At 38.5% G+C, this 20,139-nt stretch overlaps 1 protein-coding gene across 6 annotated transcripts in view; it reads left to right on the top strand.

Moving 5' to 3' along the window:
- LOC132201851 (mucin-5AC-like) overlaps positions 1 to 20,139 on the top strand; it is a 106,510-nt gene that overhangs the window by 42,627 nt on the left and 43,744 nt on the right. For 5 of the 6 annotated variants that reach the window (XR_009442310.1, XM_059628370.1, XM_059628368.1 and 2 more), the window contains exon 3: positions 18,665 to 19,034. Coding sequence is in view for 5 of the 6 variants with exons in the window: in XM_059628370.1 (XP_059484353.1) it covers positions 18,665 to 19,034 (370 nt within the window). In the remaining variant the exon portion in view is untranslated. Of the gene's footprint in view, positions 1 to 18,646; positions 19,035 to 20,139 lie in introns of those variants that run through there. The other variant, XM_059628371.1, reaches the window with a different exon arrangement.

Raw genomic sequence — 20,139 nt, 5'->3', positions numbered from 1 at the left:
TTTTGTGATGAACGTAAACAACGAAAATAGTTTACATTTGTTTCTTGCAGAGTTTATACATTTATTTATATGTTTAAATGGTTTAATTCCTGGATGAATTGGAAGTTTCAGTTTGATTGTCGCTCTTTGATATGACTGCGGTGCTGCTGCGGTGGATCCAATTTTCAAGTTTACAAAAAAAAACCACTTAAAATAAAAATCTTAAATGTTTAACGTGAATTTCTTTATTCAATTTTACCTTCCTTTTGCTCTCCTTAGCGTTAAATGGAATTGAGAATATTATTGTACATTTTGATTGCTCATTAGAGCTGCTGGAACTGCATAATGGCGTTGAACATCAAACACTGGCCAAGTTAGTAATCAGGAGACGGGGGCGCACCTGCTTTGATGCCTTTGATTCGCCTTCAGATGCACCTTATCTGCTCAATGAATTGATCTCGGCGAGAGTCAAAAGGGGCCTTGTTGGTCCAAGAGCTTCCCTTTGATCAATTATAACAAGTTTGCCTTCCAATGCTGGAGACGCCGTGGGTTGAATTCTGAGACAAAAATAAGCAAAAACTGGTAAAACTTAGATTTTAGTAGCTTATTCTTTTTTTAAATTAATGCGAATTCTCTTTCTATAAAAAAAACTGCATTTCTTTTTTGCAAAGACGTCTTTTGGCCCAGCAACAAAACCTGCCTGGCTCATTAATGGAAGTGGGCGGACGTGCGTGTGTGCGGAATTTATGAGCGATGGTTGTGGTGCCGACGCACTTATCGGCCGCCGTCCATCTCTCGACTCCCATTAGGTGGGCCATCCATCTTGCGAGGACGGCTCTAATTGTCCCGCCGAGGCTCCTTCGCAGGACGACCCCTTTCACGAAGGAAAAAATGCAGAAATTCGGGAAATTTAATAAGAGGGGAAGAAATGTATGTGTTTGCAAAATATTGGTTTGACGAGTGGTCGGCGTTTCTTCTCGCGTGTGATGCATCGTTCGGTCTCAGGTGGCGGAGCGAAAGTGCTCATCTGTCATTTCGGCGGCGGTCTCGCGATAACCACGGCAGCACCGTGTCGCCCGCCGTCGTAAACATCGGAATAACTTGAGCCGCTTTTTCGCCGCCCCGTGTTAACGGTGACGCGCAACCTGCTTTTTACTGCCTGCCGAGTCAGACGGAGCGACGCGCTTCTTTTTGCACTTGCAGCCAGACACCTTGAACCAATCTCGCCATCTTACAAATCGCACGTCTCCTCTTGTAGGGAAATTTATTTCCGCCGCTCGACTTCGCCACTGAAAATTAATGTGGGTTTTATCAAAGCTGGATTTTTCTTTTAATCAAATTTTGCGTACGTCTTTGAGGTAGAAGAGAATAAAAAATAAATAGGGGTCTTTTTGATCTCAGAAGTTTTAGCAAATTCTTGCTAGTGCCGGTTCCGTTTTGTCCAACAATTCCTACTTTTAAATAAATTATTTTCAACATTGGAATGTAAACAATGTATCGTAAAAATCAGGACAATTAACAACAATAATTTTTTCAGTATATTTAAAAATTGTAATGAATTTCCATTTTTTACTTTAGAGTTTCTTGCGAATAAATACTTTTTCCAATTATATAAATTTGAGCATCTCGTCTTTCATTTAAAAAGCTTTATGTTCATGAATATGACATTATATTAATATAAAAAAATTATAAAAAAAACATTTTGCAACAGATTTGTTTCTATAAAACCTTCCTCATTTCATGCGGAAGACATCAAGAGGATTTTTTATTTAAATAATTTGTTTGCTCATTTTTTGTATACATTACTTTTCAAAAGGAAACCATGACTGGAAAACCGACAATTTTTTTGCCAAAAGCATCATCATTAATTATCATTATCGATTTCAGCTTCCATCAACTGATGAGAATTTTGATTACTTTGGTCAGATGAATATTTATTGGAAATTCAGAGATATCTCAGAAATTTCAATTTAATTTTTAATAATAAAATATCATGAATTAAAATAAACATACTTCTTCATGTTTAAACTTTTATCTTTAATTTCTTACAAAACTAAAAAAAATTACAATTTTTTCTTTAGGAAAATTAAAGAGTAATCAGTCTGTTTCTACTTTAAATGAAAACTTTTATTTCAGTGGGTCTAAAAGGAACATTTAAAAAGCAGAAAATTGACTGTGAACTCTCCGAACCACATCTCTTTAGAGCAATTTTGTTGCCCGCCGTATTTTGCTCTGGGCCAGCAAACAACCTTAGCTTTGTTACACGTGAAGTTTTCTCAGTAGGTGTGAGTTATTTTTGTGACACATTGGAAGGCGATGACGAGTCGGCTATTGTTTGTCTGGCTGCGAGAGTAAGAAGAAGTGTCACGGCCTATTTCGGGCGGCCATCGCTTGTCAGCGGCCGATTGCGCTGGAGCTCTGCTGACGCGGCGCTGCGTCATCTGTCCGTCCGTCCGTCCGTCGTCGGCAGCCAGTCCTTCCTAATTAGTGCGGCGAAAGCAAGCAAAATAAAATGCAAGCGGCGCAAAAGAGGCGAAAGTGACGAAGAAGAATATTTAAAAAAAAAATGTGTGCTCTGCTAAAAGCAAAAGAAAATCTTTTTTTCTTTGATAAAAGTGGAAACGTGCCGTGGAATTTGGAGCGACGCGTTTCCACCCTCCCCACAAAACAAACACCCACTTTGTTTCGCATTTGAGCGCCGCGTCATTTTTCTTTGTTCCGCACCAAGGGTGGATTTGCCGTGTTGAAATAAAAGCGAGAATCCATTTCTTGCCGCACTTTGCAGCGTCGTCGAATATTCAACGCGGTTCCCATTTGAATTTCAAAGCGGCACACTCTAATTTCAATCCGAAAGCTTGTTTCGCTTCGGCACGCGCAAAATTCAATCGCGGAGGGAAACTTTTTCCACTTCAACCAAATGACATGTGCATGCCAAGCGAGAGCACCTGTCTGTTTGCTTATGCTAATGCCTCGCCAACTGCGGTTGTGCATTGCGTCTTTCCTGCTCAAATCCCAGTGCGACCTAATTTGAAACAAAAACAAAACTACAATTCTTTAAAAAAAAAAAACTTTAAAAAAAAATCATTTTTTTTTTAAATATAGGTTGATGATGATAAAAAATTAAAGATAAAAAACCCTTTTGGTTTTATTTAATGGCCCGACAGTGAAGACAAGATTTCATGAATGACTTGGAAATCTTCAGAAATATGGTGGAAGTTGACCTGCTTTTCTATATCCAAATGAATTTGAAATTCAAGGGAATTTACAGTCATGAAATGCTTTAAAAATTATTGAACATTAATTCAGAAGTTCACATTTTGCGCGGGAAAACGTTAAATTTGGTTTAAATAATGCTTATTTATACAATCTACATCAATATTTGTAAAATTTTTACATTAAAAAGTTAACCGTGTAGTTTTTTCAAAAATCCTATAATTTTACCTCTCAAATTACAACAATAGTTTCATGTCCTATCAAAAAAATATCATGTTTTTTTCTTGTGAAAAGAACGTCCTGTACTCATAGTGAGCCGTCAGAGTATCAAATTAGCCCTGTCCACTTAATGTGTCTAGTTGCGAACAATGGCGCCAAATCACCAAGTTGTCATTGTGTATCGTCCCGCCGCTGATATAGAGTCGGAGAGATCGATTCCGCCAGTCACAAATAGACTGCGAAGGGAAAGTTTTTCGCCCACATGACGTCACCCCCTGAGGAATTGCAGGTTCGCAAAGTTTTCTCGCGCCCATTCATCCAAAACTTTTTGCATTTCCCCAAGCGCCGTGTGCGGAGCCTCGTCTGCGGAATTTGCGGTTCATCTAGTTCCGCCCACCACTTTGATAGAATCTAACCAAATTTCAATTTGTCCCTGCCAAATTATTTTCTAATTTTTGTGAAATTATCATTTTCTGTTTATTTAAAATTGTAAAATTATTTTACAGGTAGAAAAAATGTTAAAGACAATTAATTATTTGCCAATTAACCTTATAATATTTGTTTTTCGGGTTGCAAATATTTTAGCTAGAATTTATATGAAAAAGTAATTTTTAACCTCTCTTTTTCACTTAATAACAATTTGTTCTGTTAATTTGATTGATAGTTTGCGGTGGTGATTTGAAGTGTGCATTTATTTTCTTTATTTGCGGCCGGCGTGGTGCCAAGTGCGAGTCGCGCGGGTTGCATATATGAGAACGTGGCGATGACAGGCGGCCAAATGTACGAGGTGATTCGATCGCGCTCTTCCTCCTCCTTCTCCGCCCAGCCCTTGCACGCACAATCATATTTCACCGGTGCCGAGCTGCAGCTGAGAGAATTATTGCCCTTTATCAAGCGGCCGGATTTCAACTCGGCGCCGGCAATAAAATCAGAGCAGCAAGAAGTAGTGCCACAATGGAGCAGTGGATTATATTGACTGGGCCCTCGTTTTTTCTTTCCTTCTTTCATTTGCGACGGAATTTCGGTTTGTGTCTGCGAATCGATCGGACACCAAGGTGAATCGAATTGAAAACAAAGATGAAAGATGACAAAGTGCTTCCATTTAACGAGGCAGAATTCCTTTCCGCTGCGTTCTTTTGCGTTCCCCTCGCTGAAAAGTCTCTTTTTTCATTGCACTTTTCGGCTCGTTTGGTCGCCGAGGGCGCTCAAACGCAAAGTGCTGAGGTTGTTGGCGCCACCAAAGATGCACTCCATTCAGAGAGAACGATTTTGTCTCCAATGGGCCGAGACCTAATGGTCAAAGTTTTTGAGAGGTTTTTTCCAGAAATTCCAGATAAACAGAAAATTTTCCTTTCTAGTTTTGGATCCACGCTTTGCTGCAAATAAACTTGTCTCGTTTTTGACGAGGGTTGATCCGAAGCTCAAACATGCAAACAATCAATAATCGCTGGTGTACTTTTGCGTTCGGGTTGGAGTGGCAGTGGCGTGGAATCGCAGCAACGCAGATATCCGTCCCACGCGTTTGCTAATTAGCCCAGCGGGTTTCAATGCGCTCACCTCAAGAGACTTGCCAGCCGAACCGAATGGAAAATATGGAGTAGATTCTCTCAATGCCATTAAGCTCATGAGTTCTCTAAACTCGGCGGGAGTTGGAGCAATGCTTTGTCAATATAAACTATGAATAGAGGGTAATTATTTGTTCAACTCCATGCAAACATATTCTATGACTGGTTTTAATCAAATGCAAAATCAACTTGACCTTATTTCCACAATTCAATGAAAACTCGCATTCTATTTGCGGTTACGTTGATGCAAATTAATAGAAAAAAAAACAAGTAAATTTTTTCTTCACTCGTTTTAGATAGAAAAGGAGCTGCTCGTTTTATATTTTTTTAATTACACGTTTTATATATATTTGTATTTGTCGGGTCGCGCGGGATGCTGCAGTCGCTGTACCAAGGGGTGGTTCTGGTGGCGCCGAGGGTACAACGCGAATCGATACACGCGGCCCGCACGCGGCGCGCGGCTGCTAAGAAGATGAGCCACCGACCCACTCGCCGAGAGATCCTTGCGCGCGCCAATTCGACCCGACGGGCAGATTGAATCGCTCACGAAAGGTGCCCAACTTTGCCAGAAATATCCGAACCACCCTTGAGGCGTTTGCTGCGAAAGTTGGCGTGTTATTTTGAAAAGCCTCAGGTGCTGGAATTTGGATCCATTCAACCAACGTGAGCTTTTGGCGCAGAGAAAATAAGTTTCGCTTGCTTTGAAAGGAACTTGCTAGTTCAGAGTATATTTACATTTACTTTCTCAATGTTAATTAATGAAGATTATAATAATATAAATTGTAAACTAACACAAGAGTGGGAATTTATGGAAATATGAAACCCAGTTTTTTTCCTCGTTGCAAGGAAAAATTAATAAAAAGGTCAAATAAACCCAAAAGGCGGCCTTCAGTCTTCTTTTAGTTAAAAATCCGTGTCAAACACAAAAATCCGACACAAAAATTTAATAATAAAAAGGAATATAGTAAAAGTGGGAATTTTTAAATTAAAAATAAAATTTTCTGAAATTCAGTAAGCAGTGGTTGAATTAAAGGAGTCAGTTGTCCTTTCATTTTTTTTTTTTTCATTTAAATTCTCTTGGCAATGAGGAACCCAGTGTCAAATTTTTTTAATCGTGGCAAGTGACTTGAAAATAATTTTTTAAATTTTCTCATCTCTTCTTGTGATAAATCATTGGTTCTCAATTTTCCACAGTTCCAAATTTTTTTTTAATTTCACTTTAAATTGCCTGTAAATTTTGTGGTAAAAGTTCACGATCGAGGTGATCATGGTGATTTGAATTTAAAATCGGCTATTCCTTGATGAGTTAACTCTCAAAGTATTTTACTTTCAAAGTAACAATATTTCGTGTAAAATTGTTAACAATTGTTTTGTTTAAAAAAATAAACAACTCACAAAACCCATCCATCGAGGAAAAGCCGATTTTAAATTCAAATCACAATGAACCTGTAAATTGTTTACAACTGCAATCTAAAATATTATACTTATTTTCTTGTGAAAAACTTACCTCTGAAATTAATCATGCTCCAACTTTCATTACGTAATATTAATGAGTTAATCTAAAACAATTGCCATAGGGAATGCGTTAGTGACATTGCTATCTGCATTGATCTTGATCTAGATGAAGTGATCAAAGTTAACGGTGCGGCGATTGGCCATAATGCCACAATGATGGTCCCATCTGCTGCTTATGTGTGCGAGAGCGAAAGGCAAACAAGCAAACGGTCTGGTCGGCCATTGAATTAGCAAACGCAAATGACAAGAGAAGCACGTGAGCGTAATTTTGGTGCAAATGTTTTGATTACCGTCGTCGTCGTGCGTGTTGACCAAACGGGACCGGACGGGGGCAGTCGTTTCTCCCTCGACGACGAGTTTGATCGATTGCCCGGCGCAAACACGGTCCCGCCTGAGAGCCCTTCACGATCAATTATGTCATCGCGGCGGAACCAATTTATTATTATACTGCTTCTTCTCTTCTCGTCTCGGCAAAGAGGAAACGTTGCTTGATCGACGACTCGCCGGTCAATCTGCTACCACGACAATAACAAACGGACACACACACTCTCTTTTCGCTACATGCACTCCCGAGAAATTGAAGGAAAGATCGAACAAGTTTATTTACTTCATTTCCGCTGCATTTTTCCATTCAATCAGACTGAGAGAAACCTTTCGTTCGTGTATTTTCACTCGGAATAAGATGAATTGCAATTGAAAATATTAACTTCATCAGGAAGTTTTATTTTCAAAATAAATTTTATGCGTGAATTGAATATTGCAATTTTTAATTAAATGCACAAAATTATTGCGGTACGTTTATATTATGTCTTTCTGATAATGTGAGGTGAGGATTGTTATTTTCTTTTTAATTTCTATTATTTTATTGCTTATTGCAGATTATCAAAGACGTGGGAAGGTATTAAATTAACTTTGGTTTTTCAGGTTTAATTTTTAATAATTTTAATTAAATTAATGGCTTGCAAAAAATTAATAAAATGAAGAGGAACTTTTGGAGCAAATATTTCAAAAATAAATAGGAATAATTAATTATATAATTAATTATTTTATTTATTATTATATATAATATAATTACTTCATTATTTTTATTAAATCAATGTGTTAAATTACTAATGTAATTAAATTCTAATTTATATGATTAAATTTAATTAGTTTATTCTCTCTGAAACTATGAGACTTTATTTGAAAGTAAAAAGTATTAAAAATTTAAACCTAATCGCCGAGCATGGAAAAAAAATGATCAAAAGAGACACATATCCTTTATATGCAATTTTAATCACAATTTTATATAAAATAAATACTATTGACTTTTGAGCCAAAATTTAGAAAACATTTCAGGTCACATGTTACGCCATTCAGGACGCTCTCAACCTTTGAATAAAGGGAATAAAGAGCCCCTTTGAATGAGATCGTCATGAGTGAATGAAATTACAGTGGCTGGCTCATCGTAGGCTTTCGGGAAATGAGTTTCGTCGGTGCGCAGATCAAATATTTGCAGTCAAGAGAAGCTCATCGCCAGCACCGGCAAAGGTTAAGCACAACAATCACCGCTTTTCCTGCGTCACAATCACCAAATGCGGCAAAGAATCTGTTAGAATTAAAAAATTGGAATGAAGTTTATTTTGAATATTATATTATGGTCTATGTTGCAGCTTTTTTAGCTTAAAAGGCAAATCCCATTTTCTCTATTTTGGCTCCCCGGGCTCAAATTAAAATGCGGAACGCGCCGCTGAGCAAACAGTGGCGCCGTGTTTGCGTGCGTTTTAATGAATTTTCGCTACGTCGTATTTGCAGAAGGAGAGGGCAAATAAATAAAAAGCAGCTGAATGTAATCTCTGGTATGATTGAACGGCTTGTCCAAATACCATCAGTGCGCGCGCGGCGCCGATTTGCGTTCGTAGCAAACAGATTCGCTTTAATTGGATCGCCGTGTCGGCGGAGAGCTAGAAGAAGTCGCAAAAAGCAACTCGTTGGCCGCCCGCCAACCGAAACAATGTGCTCCTCAACGCTTTATCCTCGCTAAACCCTAACATCGATAGTAATTAATCCGCGAGCAAAAAGCGGAGGGCGACGGGAGGTGAGATGTTTCGCAAAAAATAATGCAAACGAAACTTGGCGCCACTACTTGTGAGTGAAAAGACTAGAGCAAAAGTTTCAGAGGGCAAACAGGATAACCTTTGGCTTGGAATTAAGAAAGATTTATTCACTTGAAGCCCACGAATAATTTTGAACAATCGAACGCACCTCATATTATTAAAAACTGATTTTATTTAATTTGTAATATATATTTTTTAAATTTCCTGCCCTTTTTTAGCGCGCCGTTTAACAAAAAAGCCCATTTGACTGACTTTCGCGCCCAAGTCAACGCGAGCTTTTGTGGCACGGCCAACAATGCACGTCGCATACGCAGCGGCCTGGAAGCGGAACAGAAACAATCCCAGCGGAAACGCGCGCGAATTATTATTATTATTATTCGCGTTTCCCAGAAGCGAGCACAATGCACACACCGTTCACGCGCCGCTGCTCCTCGCCGCAGCCCCAAACGACCAAACTTTTCAACCCAGATTTGTTGTTAGCCCTAAAAAAGAATAACTGTGTTTACATTAGAGGGCCATTCAAGCTATGGTTTGAATAATTTTTCCCTATAAAAAGGCCAAAAAATTTAAAAATGAAAAAACTTGAAAATTTGCTTAATAAGACAAAAGGTGAAATTCCCGCCAAAACTAGTGTGAAAAGCTTTTGAGGAATTTGGCTAGAAAGCGGTATTATTTTTAAAATTATTTTCTATTAATTAATTACAGCAACATTTCACGATCTCTTTGAAATATCAAGACTATTTTCAACGTATAATTACAATGATCACAGTATATTTTTACTGAAATTTTATTTGCAAGTTGAAATCTTAAACGGTTGCAGACAGAACTTTTGTGTTTGAAAGAAGTCGGGCTAATTGAGCCGGTGAATATTGAAAAGCGGCCGTCAACAGGCGCCGTCTCTCGTCACCTCTCAAGGCTGCGATACAAATTGCGCCTGCGACAATTTTTCTCGGCCAACGGCCAGTCGCATATTTTCTAAATTAGGACCCACCATAAATTTCACCGCTCCAACCACCGCTAATTGGCAACAAACTCTTCTTCTGAGAATATAAAAAAAAGGAAAAAATTTCGGGCAGAATAACTTTTGCTTGATGCGACTTTGTGTCCCTTTCTAGTTGAATAGGCCGCTTGCTTCCTGCTGAATAACAGTAATAATAAAACACTCTTTGCCTCCGCTCCCTTTTGAGAGCGGTTCCGACGAAAAAAAATAACAGTTTCTCGTCTCTTTGGGACGCGCTGGCTCGACAACAAATACACTAAACACGGCTAAACACGCGCGCGTGCCGTTGGTTTTATTCTTTTTTTACTGCCGTCGAAGCCGCTGGTCGTTTTTGTCTCGCGCTTAACCGCCGACAGACGGGCATCGTGTTATTTTCGCTACCAACAACACGCGAGAGGATCAAAGGGCAATTTATTCAAACTGCGCGCGGCAAAAAGTGTCGGTTGGCCGACCTTGTTTCTCAGAACATCACGTGAATTACGAGCTGACCATAAATTTCCGCAATTTTTAATCGTTTAGCTTCACTTCTCACTTACGAGGCAACACTGTAAACAAGATGATTAAAAGAAAAAAACTTCAGAATAATTAACCGTACGCCTGCAGTTGATCTGAATAAGGACTTAATCTGTTCAAGTACTTCATTTACACTTACAATCCCTTCAAGTTGTGCTTTTCCTAAGCCACAGCAGTAAAGAGTAATCGAATTTATGCAACCGGCGGGTCGGTCGTGCTCAGCAGGTTGCATAGCAGTGGAACGTGAAGGGGACGATTGAAACAAATAGAAGCATTTGCATACGCGCGGGGGTGGCGGATTGAAGTAGGGGAGGGCGGGGAGGGAGCGAGCCGAACCTATCCCAACGAGGAGTCGCCGCGGGAAATGGAAATGTATGCAGATGCGGTGCTCTGCATAACAAGTGCTCTCTGATGGCCTCTCCGGCCCGCTCGAGTCGCACGCGCTGAATAAAAAACGCGCACCACCATCTGGGATAACAAACGAAAGCCCCAGCGGAGAGAGAGAGAGAGAGAGAGATTTTAATGGCGTCCAAATATGCAGTCAACAACATGCTCTTTCTCTCGCACAGAGCAACGCCCTCGCACATTCACTACAACAAAAAAAAGGGAAAAAGATTTTCCTCTGCGTGTTGTGCTGCTTTCGTGGAAAAATAACAAACAAGGGCACAGAAAGCCTTTTACTTGAGAGACGCGTTAAAGTCAATTTTTTTTTATCTCTTCTTCACAAGGAATGTAAAATTTATTAAACGAAGATTGATGGAAACCAAGATGACAATTTGGGTTTAAATAATTCATGTGAACGGTGACTGGCGGCGCTGCGGTTACTGATGTGCATACTAGCACCCCTAGTTGCCATTTGCTTAAATTAATTGCGCCAAAAATGACCCCTCAAGTATCACCGGTCTTCGATTTTCGGCTCATAACATTTGGCAGGAATATTAACTATAAACTGTACATTCTGAAGTAAGTCAAAATTTCAAAAATAATGTTTTTTTATAATTTATTTTATTTTATTTAAGATGAAGTTTATATAACTTAGTTATTTTGTATTATTTGTTATTAAATACAATTTTATATCACTTTAAAAATCTATTTTAATAATCATTTAATGAATCTATTAATATGTTTTTATTTAAATATTTCAATTATTTTTTAATTTTATAAAATATGATACACTATTTAACAGAACTGCCTGTACGAAAGTCTAAAACAAGATCGTCAGCAACAACAAAAATGCATGTAAGATTTAAAAAACTTTTGTTATTTCCAAAAAAAAAAAATGATTTTCTTTCAACAGGCCAAAAATTTCTTACATAATTATTGCAAAGGATTCCATTTACCTGGAATTCGTGAAATAACCTGCTTAAGGAGCTTGAATAGCAATTACAAAGAAGAGAAATTTAAGGCTGCCGTATTTTATTTCCCAACGCTTGACGACGTTAATTACGTTTTTCCTGGATTTTGGCGCCCACGGTTGGCATTTCGCAGGTTTCATTTTGCTCGTCGGTTTTCAGAGCACGGGCCGCTTCTTTACGACGCCGCTGGCCGTGTTTCGGTACATTTTTCATGCGAGAGAAACACGCGGGCCGGCCGAGGCCGACCGAGAATTATTACATAAAAACAAAGTGCCGCGCCGAGCGTACGCGCCCGCCCGAGTCGTAAAAAAGACCCAGCGACTTTTTTACGGCGGCCAAATAATAATCATATTCATGCGCGCCTCTCTGCTCATAAATATTCAGATTCGCCCGCTGAAACAACATCGCCACCTTCCCACGGACAGCCAGCGGCAGTTCGTCCTACGACAGTTTTGGTTCACAGACAAAAACCAGTCAGTTGTTATTAAAACTCGAGCCAACTCCAAAACTTTTCTTTACAAAAAGCATTTTTCACTCTTGAATGAACTTTCTCCTACTATACCATCTTTTACTACGAGATGAATTATTTACATTTTGATACTTCTAAATTATTGATTTTTAAGAAGGTTAGTTTTTAACATACTTTTTTTAGATATTAACCAGGACGAGTACCTGATACTGAATGGAAGAAAAATAAAGAATAAATAGAAAAATAAAAATGATAATAACAATTGGTATTTTTAAATGAATTAGATAAACTAATTATGCAATTAAAAATCTATTGCTATTAATTACGAGTTGAATTAGATTTAAAACTGTTTGAAACCTAATTTTCTCTCTTTATATCAAAGATTTTTAATTGTATAGTTGATTTACCATTTCCCATTTAAAAATATTTAAATTAAACATTGAAAAAAAAAAATGGTTGCCACAGAATTAAATTGTCCTGACCTTAACTTTGGCATGTTAATCTAAAATGTTTTAAACCGTTTAATCTCAATCCCAACAACCTCCCATTTCCCCTTTTACCCTTTAACCCTACCCCAGTTTTTCTTCCACCACAATCCCCTCTACCTTGATTAAATGACAATTTACTCAATCCCCTTTCAAATTTCATCTTCTTTTATTCTCCTCTCCCTTGCCATCATATCAATTTTCATCTCCATGCATCATCCCCTTCCTTATTCACTCTCGTCTTCATTGCATCCATTTCGCAAATCCCTTGCGCATCCCTCTCGGAATATACTCTAAAAAATTACACACAGCAGCTTCTTTCCTTTTTCCATGCTTCAAATGTTCAAATTAACCATTAATTTCGCAATCACAGCATGCGAAGCACCTGAGTAGCTTTTAGGCGGTGAAACTTTTACAAAGACCATTAACGCGGAGGAGGAATCATGTCGGTGTCGCGCGTCCCTGGTGAGGTGCAGCTTCGTTAAGTTGATTCTGGGTGCTGATCGCCTGCCTCGGAGCGGCACCTGAGCCCGCAAGGGCCTCCCTGCCCAACTCTTGGACAAGATAAACCGGCTGCTTTTTACGGCGGCGATAAACCAGCAGCGGGGGGAACACTTTATTAAGTTTTCATCTCGTCTCTCGCTTTCAAAGCGGCGCGTCATTAATCATTTTTTGTTGCTGCGAAATGACGCGAGCGAGCGAGCGAGCGAACGCGCGCGTCCGAAAGGCTGCTTCTGTTATCTGTCCCTCTCGCGCTGCGGGCCTTGTTTTGCTGCGGGCCCTTACTCTAATGACAAAACATCGGTTTCGCTTTTTGCCCGACCGACAAACACTGCAGCTGATCGAAACTGCCGCGGCTAAACGACCCACCGTAAAATTTTACTGCTTATATGCCAAACGGGGTCAAGTTGGGTCATCTAAAAAAATTTACACCAAGCATCGTAATTTGGGTTTTAAATCAAATTCGTAAATGGCCGGGGTGAAAATTAGCTCACGGCTCCAAGATCCAGTTTCGAGAGAACTAAAATCTATAGAAAAAAATTGTTTTGGTTTAACGAAAACATATTTAGTTCGAAAGCAAATACAATTACATGCTACAATTGATTGGCATTTCAAATTACATAAAATATTATAATAATTAATAAAACGCATGTTTTATAATTTTGTACAAGTACAAAATTATTTAGTTGCAAATTGTGTTTATTGATATATCACAAAGGCAATTGCTGCCCATAACGGGATACATCATTCATACATTCAAAATTATAAAAATTCAATACAATTGAGAGAAAAGATGAGAGTTTTACAAACAAAGTTTTACATGCGAAATTTCACAAACAAAATTTTCCAATTACAAAATATAAACAAAAGAAAAATAACAATAGTCAAGTTGTTTGGACATTTTTTTTTCTTTTTCTGGATGCTGAAAGCTTGCATTTAAATGACTGCCTGATACTTCCAAATGCCGCTTTCTTTGTTCTTTTTTTGCTCTTAATCCTGGCAAAAAACTGCAGCTCAAATTATGTTTAGTAAAACAGGCTTTTTCGTCTTTGATTTGAGCCTCGCAATTCAGCTTTTATTATTCCAGATCAGTCCTTATTCAGTTTTTTTTTTTTAATTTATTTATCCCTTAAATTGCACATTTTTTTCATTTTAGTTATTGCAGCAACAAATATTTTGCGTTTCTATTTAATCAAGTTGTCATTACAATTTTTTTAGCTCATTAGGTATTAAACAAAAATTAAAAAGATTGATTGCGATCAAATAAGCAAAAATTTTTAATTGGATGTGTTGAACCTTTTATTTAGTGTGTGGTTCTGTTTTTGATGAAAAATTTTTAGAATATATTTTTAATCAAAAATTTTGATTTTAAGTCATCTTTTCCATTTATCTTTGAAAGCACATTAATTGCAGGATTCGCTAATTTTGCCCATTAACTGAGTTACTTTGTAAGTTTTTAGTTTAATTAATTTAAAAGTTGAGCTCTCGAAATAAAAATTCTACTCAACTTATATCGGAACAGCTGTTTCTAAATGTAGTGCACTGCGGTTTGTTTAGTGACGAGAATTTATTTTGCAATCTCGTGCGGCAAGCAACTTTTCCAACTCCACTCTCCGGTTTGCACACCAAATGAATTATTCCTGGCGAGCGAATGTGTAACTCGCGCGTCACTCTCTCTCTCTCTCGCGCACAACGAACGACTTTTTAATGCTCTTCGGAAAAGAAAAGCAAATATGCGAGTTGGAAATTAATTCGCAAAGTTAAACGTGCTGCCGGGGCAGTAAAATCTGCGCTTTTACGAGCTTCGTCATCTGCGTTCGTTTTCCGAGAGCAGCTTATTCAAATTCGCTGCCGCCGCGGATGAGGGAGGAAAAAAGACAGACCGACCCGCCCAGGGCAGATTCGACTCGCGCGTTTGATTGAATTGTCATTACCGTTTTTAGTCCTCTTCTTTTTGCTCCGCCGCCGCAGAGAGCAGCGCATTAAAGATGCAGATTTCCCGGAGGTGTTGACTCGATCGAGAGGAAAAAAATGGAAATTTTCAATTCCGCGCTCGGCTGCGTTTGCATGATTTTCCCTTACGCCCGCCCATCTCGTCAGCCGAATGCAAATCTGACCGAACAAAAATCGACAGAAATATTCTCTCGAGAAAAAAGGCCACCTGTATGGGAAATAAATTTAGCAGCTTCAAAAACCACCGGATTGAACCTGGAAAATCTGATTAATATAATTTTATTTTAGGAAAGGGAAATTTTATTTAAATTTGCAATTCTGTTTCAATGAGGGATTATTTGAACAAGAGAAAATTCAAAATTCCTTATCCAACAGGCGCCATTTATAAAAAAACACGAGCCAAGACATAATTATTTAAGTAAATGCTGAAATTAGAAATTATATTAGTTTAATTTTAAGATTATTCCTTACCGCAGTCCGTTTTCCAGTCAATAATTTTTTTCTGGTTCAAAATGGTTTGTATTTGCTTATTATTTTAGTCTTAAAATGTTCCTCCAGCCAAAATTTCTAGTATACCCATTTAATCTCCCAGTTCCAAAACATTTATTTAATGTAATTACCCAGTTTCCTCATTATTTGGTCTTATCTTTCAACCGAACTAAATAAATTCTGCGTGGATGAGGAATCAAGATCGAATGCATTACCCTATTAAAATTCGAAAATGCAGCGGCTGTGAAAGGAAGGGGTCTCAAAAGGGGCTGTGCAACTTAATGACGCTCTCGCCGGGCGGATGAAAGCAGAGCAGGTGCTCGAGGGCTCGGCGCGCGAGCAAAGTTTAAAGAAGATTAGCGGGCGGGCGGAGCGCACAGCCCTGAGGCGGCAGGTGAGCGACCAACTCTTTGCTCAAGAATCACACCTTTGTGCCGAAGCGCGCCACGGTGCGATCGATACGGGGGTGCTGCTGCTGTTGACCCCGAAACGGCACCTCGCCAACAAGCACCCCTCTCGCAACAATGACAAAGAGAAAGAGCCACACACACGCCAGCCTAACAGCCAAAGCCGCACTGGAGACGCATTTTTCTGCATTAAACCCCCCACCGACCCCTAATTCATAATTTATCACGTTGTTTTGATTCATTCTTGTGGGTTTGTTTACAGGTTAAACCAATTTTAATCACTCACCCAAACATTTTTACTTTTTATTCATTTTGTAACAATTTTTTTTTTAGTATTTTTAACTAACTATTTCCACAAACAAGATCTCATTTTGTTCTAAAAAAATCTAATTATTGAAAATTTAGTATTCCATTTTTCAATAAAAGAAAACACTATCTTGATTTTCATATTCCTATTGGTATTTTCAGCAAAAAAAAAAAAAGAATTTTTAACATTTCCAACAAAATTTTGGATTTTAAGTTTTAAGTAAAGCCAACTGCCAGCTTTATGTGACAAATGATAAATTTTTAATTTTATTACGCACTTATTTTTTTTTCAAAATCATATAATTTTCACCATTGACTCGCTACTCTAGAAATCTGCTCGCTTGTACGCTTGGAATATAAACACAGATCTGCTGAGCCTATCAGGCACACGAATTCATCGTTGCAATTGAAATGAGGTCAATTTGCATTTAGGGCAAACTAGAAGTTCATGCGCGAGTAGATTGGATTTGCATGGGATAGAAGAGTAAACAATTTGCAGGTGGCGTTTCTCGCTCGCTGCAAACCCGCGACACATATATATTTGATTTGTGCAAAAAGGTCGCATGTGCCATATACAGTGGAAGACGCTCGCTGCCTGTGGCATCTGTTGCGACGCGAAAATCAATTATGCACACACACACACACATTGCTGCGAGAATCGATAGAAAAATGCGAGGAGAAAAGAGAAACGTGTCTTCCTTTGATCTTGGCCCGCAGGTGGATTCGCCTGGCCTTTAATTAACTTTGCGGTCTGCTTTTCTTTCTTTCCGTTTCCGTCGAGCGCAAGATTGATTTTGCCGGCGGTGCAGAAAAATCGTGAGGACAAGGAAGGAAGAAAGAAAGAAGCCTTTGCAGCGCTCGCTCGCCTTTGCGAATCGAAATGACCCTCTTTTGATCGCGCAATTTTTCCCTATATTTTTCGCAACCGCAGCCAGACCTGAGGTTCATTTTTTTACTCGTGGAAGGGAAAAATAAATAAATATAGCAAGTTGAAGCCAATTAAAATGGAAAAACATTATCATTTGTTTAAAGATTTAAAACAAGATAACAAAATTATTTATGTAACTTTATATAGCTATTAGCTTCATTCATAAATAATTTATTAAAAAGTTGGAGCTTTAAAAAAATCCAACTCACTTTTAGGATCCTTATAGACCGAACTTCTTTATCTCGGAAAATTTATCTTTGGTTGAAATTAGACAAACATGGAAATTATAAAATTTTAATCTAATTTAAAAAAAAAAAATATAATAAGAACTTTTATTTCAATAAGCATCTCCACCTCTTTAATGATTCAAAATTAACTATTTACAAAGCTGGTTCCAGTAGAATCCTGTAACATTTTAGAAAACAAATGTTTTCAACAAGAAGAAATTTGATCGATCCGGAATGAGCCAATCAATCGGCCTTTAACCCTTTTCTATAGCCGCTTTGTTGCCTTCTAACGGCGTAAATTTTTTTATCGCACATTGTCGGAACTGTAATTAAAAGGGAGCTGCTTTTTACTGGTGGCAGGCGAGGCGAGCAGAGCAGGATAAGGGCGGGGGCACCATCTCTCGCCGGCGCACCAAAGCAGCGGGGGCGATGATTTACTGCGTGGAACACATCAATTGCACGGCTGGCTTTTATTGTTTCCCTTATTGAAACTGTGCTGCTGGCCGCTTTCCAGCCGAACGGAGCGCGAGCGGATAATTGCTCGTAAATCTAATGAAAGGAACCGCGAGCAATCGAGGCAAAGAACAAAAAGAACATGCTAGGAAAAATCTAATGTTCGCAAACTTTCCCGTTCTGACGAGAAAAATCAACTATAGCTCGCCTGCAACACGGATAATGAATTTTTATTTTTCCTCCTTTCATCTCCGGCTCGGTGCAGGCCGGGAGTTGTCAAGTTTGACGCGGCGGAAAGAGCTCGAGTATCAAAGGAAGTAATATCAACGATGCGTTTCCGCAACTTGTAAAAGCTCTAGCAATTAAATTACGACGCGCACCTCCAACTTGCTCAGGAAAACCATTTTCACACCCAAGAGGTTTCATTTATAAAACGAGGATTTTTCCTCCTCTAGTTATTTGCATATTTCTACTAACAAATTATTTAAAAAATCGTTCTGAACATGGAGTACCGTGACTGTTTAAAATATTTAACGTTTACTTTATGCACTTATTTGAATTTTTCTTTAAATTTATTTTGGTAAATAAATCACCAAAAAAAGCGCCTATTTAGGAAAAAGCACAAAACTTTCCAAGTGGAATAGCATTAATTAATTCTAATAGCAACTGGAATATATTTATGGGCTGGAAAATTTAGCTATTCAACTAGGATGGCACAATTTTTTTTTTTTTTTTATTAATTTTTACTGGAATCTATCTTCTAAGTTGTTACGAATAATATTAAAGAAGAAATTTAAGAAATTCATCAAAAATTGAAAAACGAAAAAAAAGGAGAAATGGTGTAATTAATTACTAATGTTCATTGTCTTGATAAAAGAGCACACAAACATTATTTATTTATTTTTAATAACAAGAATATTTTAATTAACAGAATTTCAAATGTATGCAACAAACAATTTCAGTTTTTCACAAAATGTTTGCTTTGTTTCAGGGCCTGCACGATGTGCCGGGCGTTCGTCTTCCCCTGCAGACGGCGTCGTACGCGTCGCCCAGTCCGACGCACGCCGTCTTCATGTATAGCGGCTCAGGCGACGGAGGGGGAGGGGGCGGTGGTGGTGGCGGCCGCGACAACGTCGTCACGCTGCAGCTGCGCGGCACCACCGTTGGCGTTGATGACGACGACGACGAGGACGTCGAAGACAAAGTCTCAGGGGTGGACGCGAGCGGCACCAACCTGGCGTCGGTGCTCGCCAGACTGCAACAGGAGGACGCCACCCTGAGCATCAGTTACCAGGACGGCGACGTCCTAGCCGAGGGCAGCATCGACGTCCTCCTCGGATCCGGCGCCCTCCACGCAGCAGGTAAGCCAACTTGACCGCGATTGTTCTAAAATTTCTAAATTCAAGGCTTAGTCAAAGATTTAAAATGTTGAAAATCTGATTTTATTTTATTTTTTAATAAGATTGGAATTTATTCATCAATTGAAAATTATGTGTATAAGTTTCTAAGAAAAAAGGAAAAAGGAGGAATTTTTTAGCCACAATCAAAGATTTGAAATAAATAAATTTTGATATTTAACTTCATGGAAAACCCAAAGAAACATGACCAAATTTGATCCTTCTTGATCTCCACTTTCCAATTTTTCATTTTCGTTTATTTCAATATGTAAATATGTGTTTGAAATTAAAATAAAGTTTAAATGAAAATTATTTTTTTGTCAATTTCATCAGATGACTGAACCTATATATTAACTTTTTTAAACAAGTAATAAATTTAAAAATTCATTTGTTCCCCTTTTCAATCATTGTGAATCAAATTTATCGCTCATAATGTCATATCTGCTTTAAAAAATTAATGAAAATAACCGGAAATTTTAATAATAAAGTAGTATAATTTTTAATAGAATTGATACGGAAGGAAAATTAAGGAAAAACTTTTCACAGATGCCACTTTTCTGTGACTGCTAAAAGAAATTCCAGCAAAAAGGAAAAGATTTTTGCCTTTCATATTTTGTAATTCTTCCAAAACGATGATTCAAGGAAATTCTCGGTGCGACGAAACAAGAAGAAAAAAGCCCCGAGTTAGCTATAAGGGTGGAAATCTGTGCACATTTTCATTCACAGCCGCGCGTGGCTGCGTTTCGTTTTAATATCACGGCGGGAACGAGCAAGACGGATTTTGGCGCGTCATTCCGCATGCAAATTTTGTAATATCGCGAAATGTGGCGCTCGCGCGTTCATCCCGGTCGGGCGAAATTTCCGCTCGCTGCTCTTCGCACTTGATTTTCTTCTCTCTCGGTTCGTTCGCTCGTTCGGCCGACGACGAAACACAATTGTTGCCGCCGAGTCGAGCGAGAACGATTTTATTTTTATTGCCACCTCCGTGAGCGCCGCAGCGGGATATAAATCGCCTCCTGCAAGCACGGATCGGCCCGGAGAATCAAACCACAAAATTTCTATTTAAATT

This window comes from Neocloeon triangulifer, unplaced genomic scaffold (genome assembly GCF_031216515.1).
Source record: "Neocloeon triangulifer isolate White Clay Creek 2 clone unplaced genomic scaffold, ASM3121651v1 ptg000014l, whole genome shotgun sequence".
Lineage (NCBI taxonomy): Eukaryota > Metazoa > Arthropoda > Insecta > Ephemeroptera > Baetidae > Neocloeon > Neocloeon triangulifer.
The sequence above is the reverse complement of the archived record's forward strand: the minus strand, read 5'-3'. Positions and strand labels throughout refer to the sequence as shown.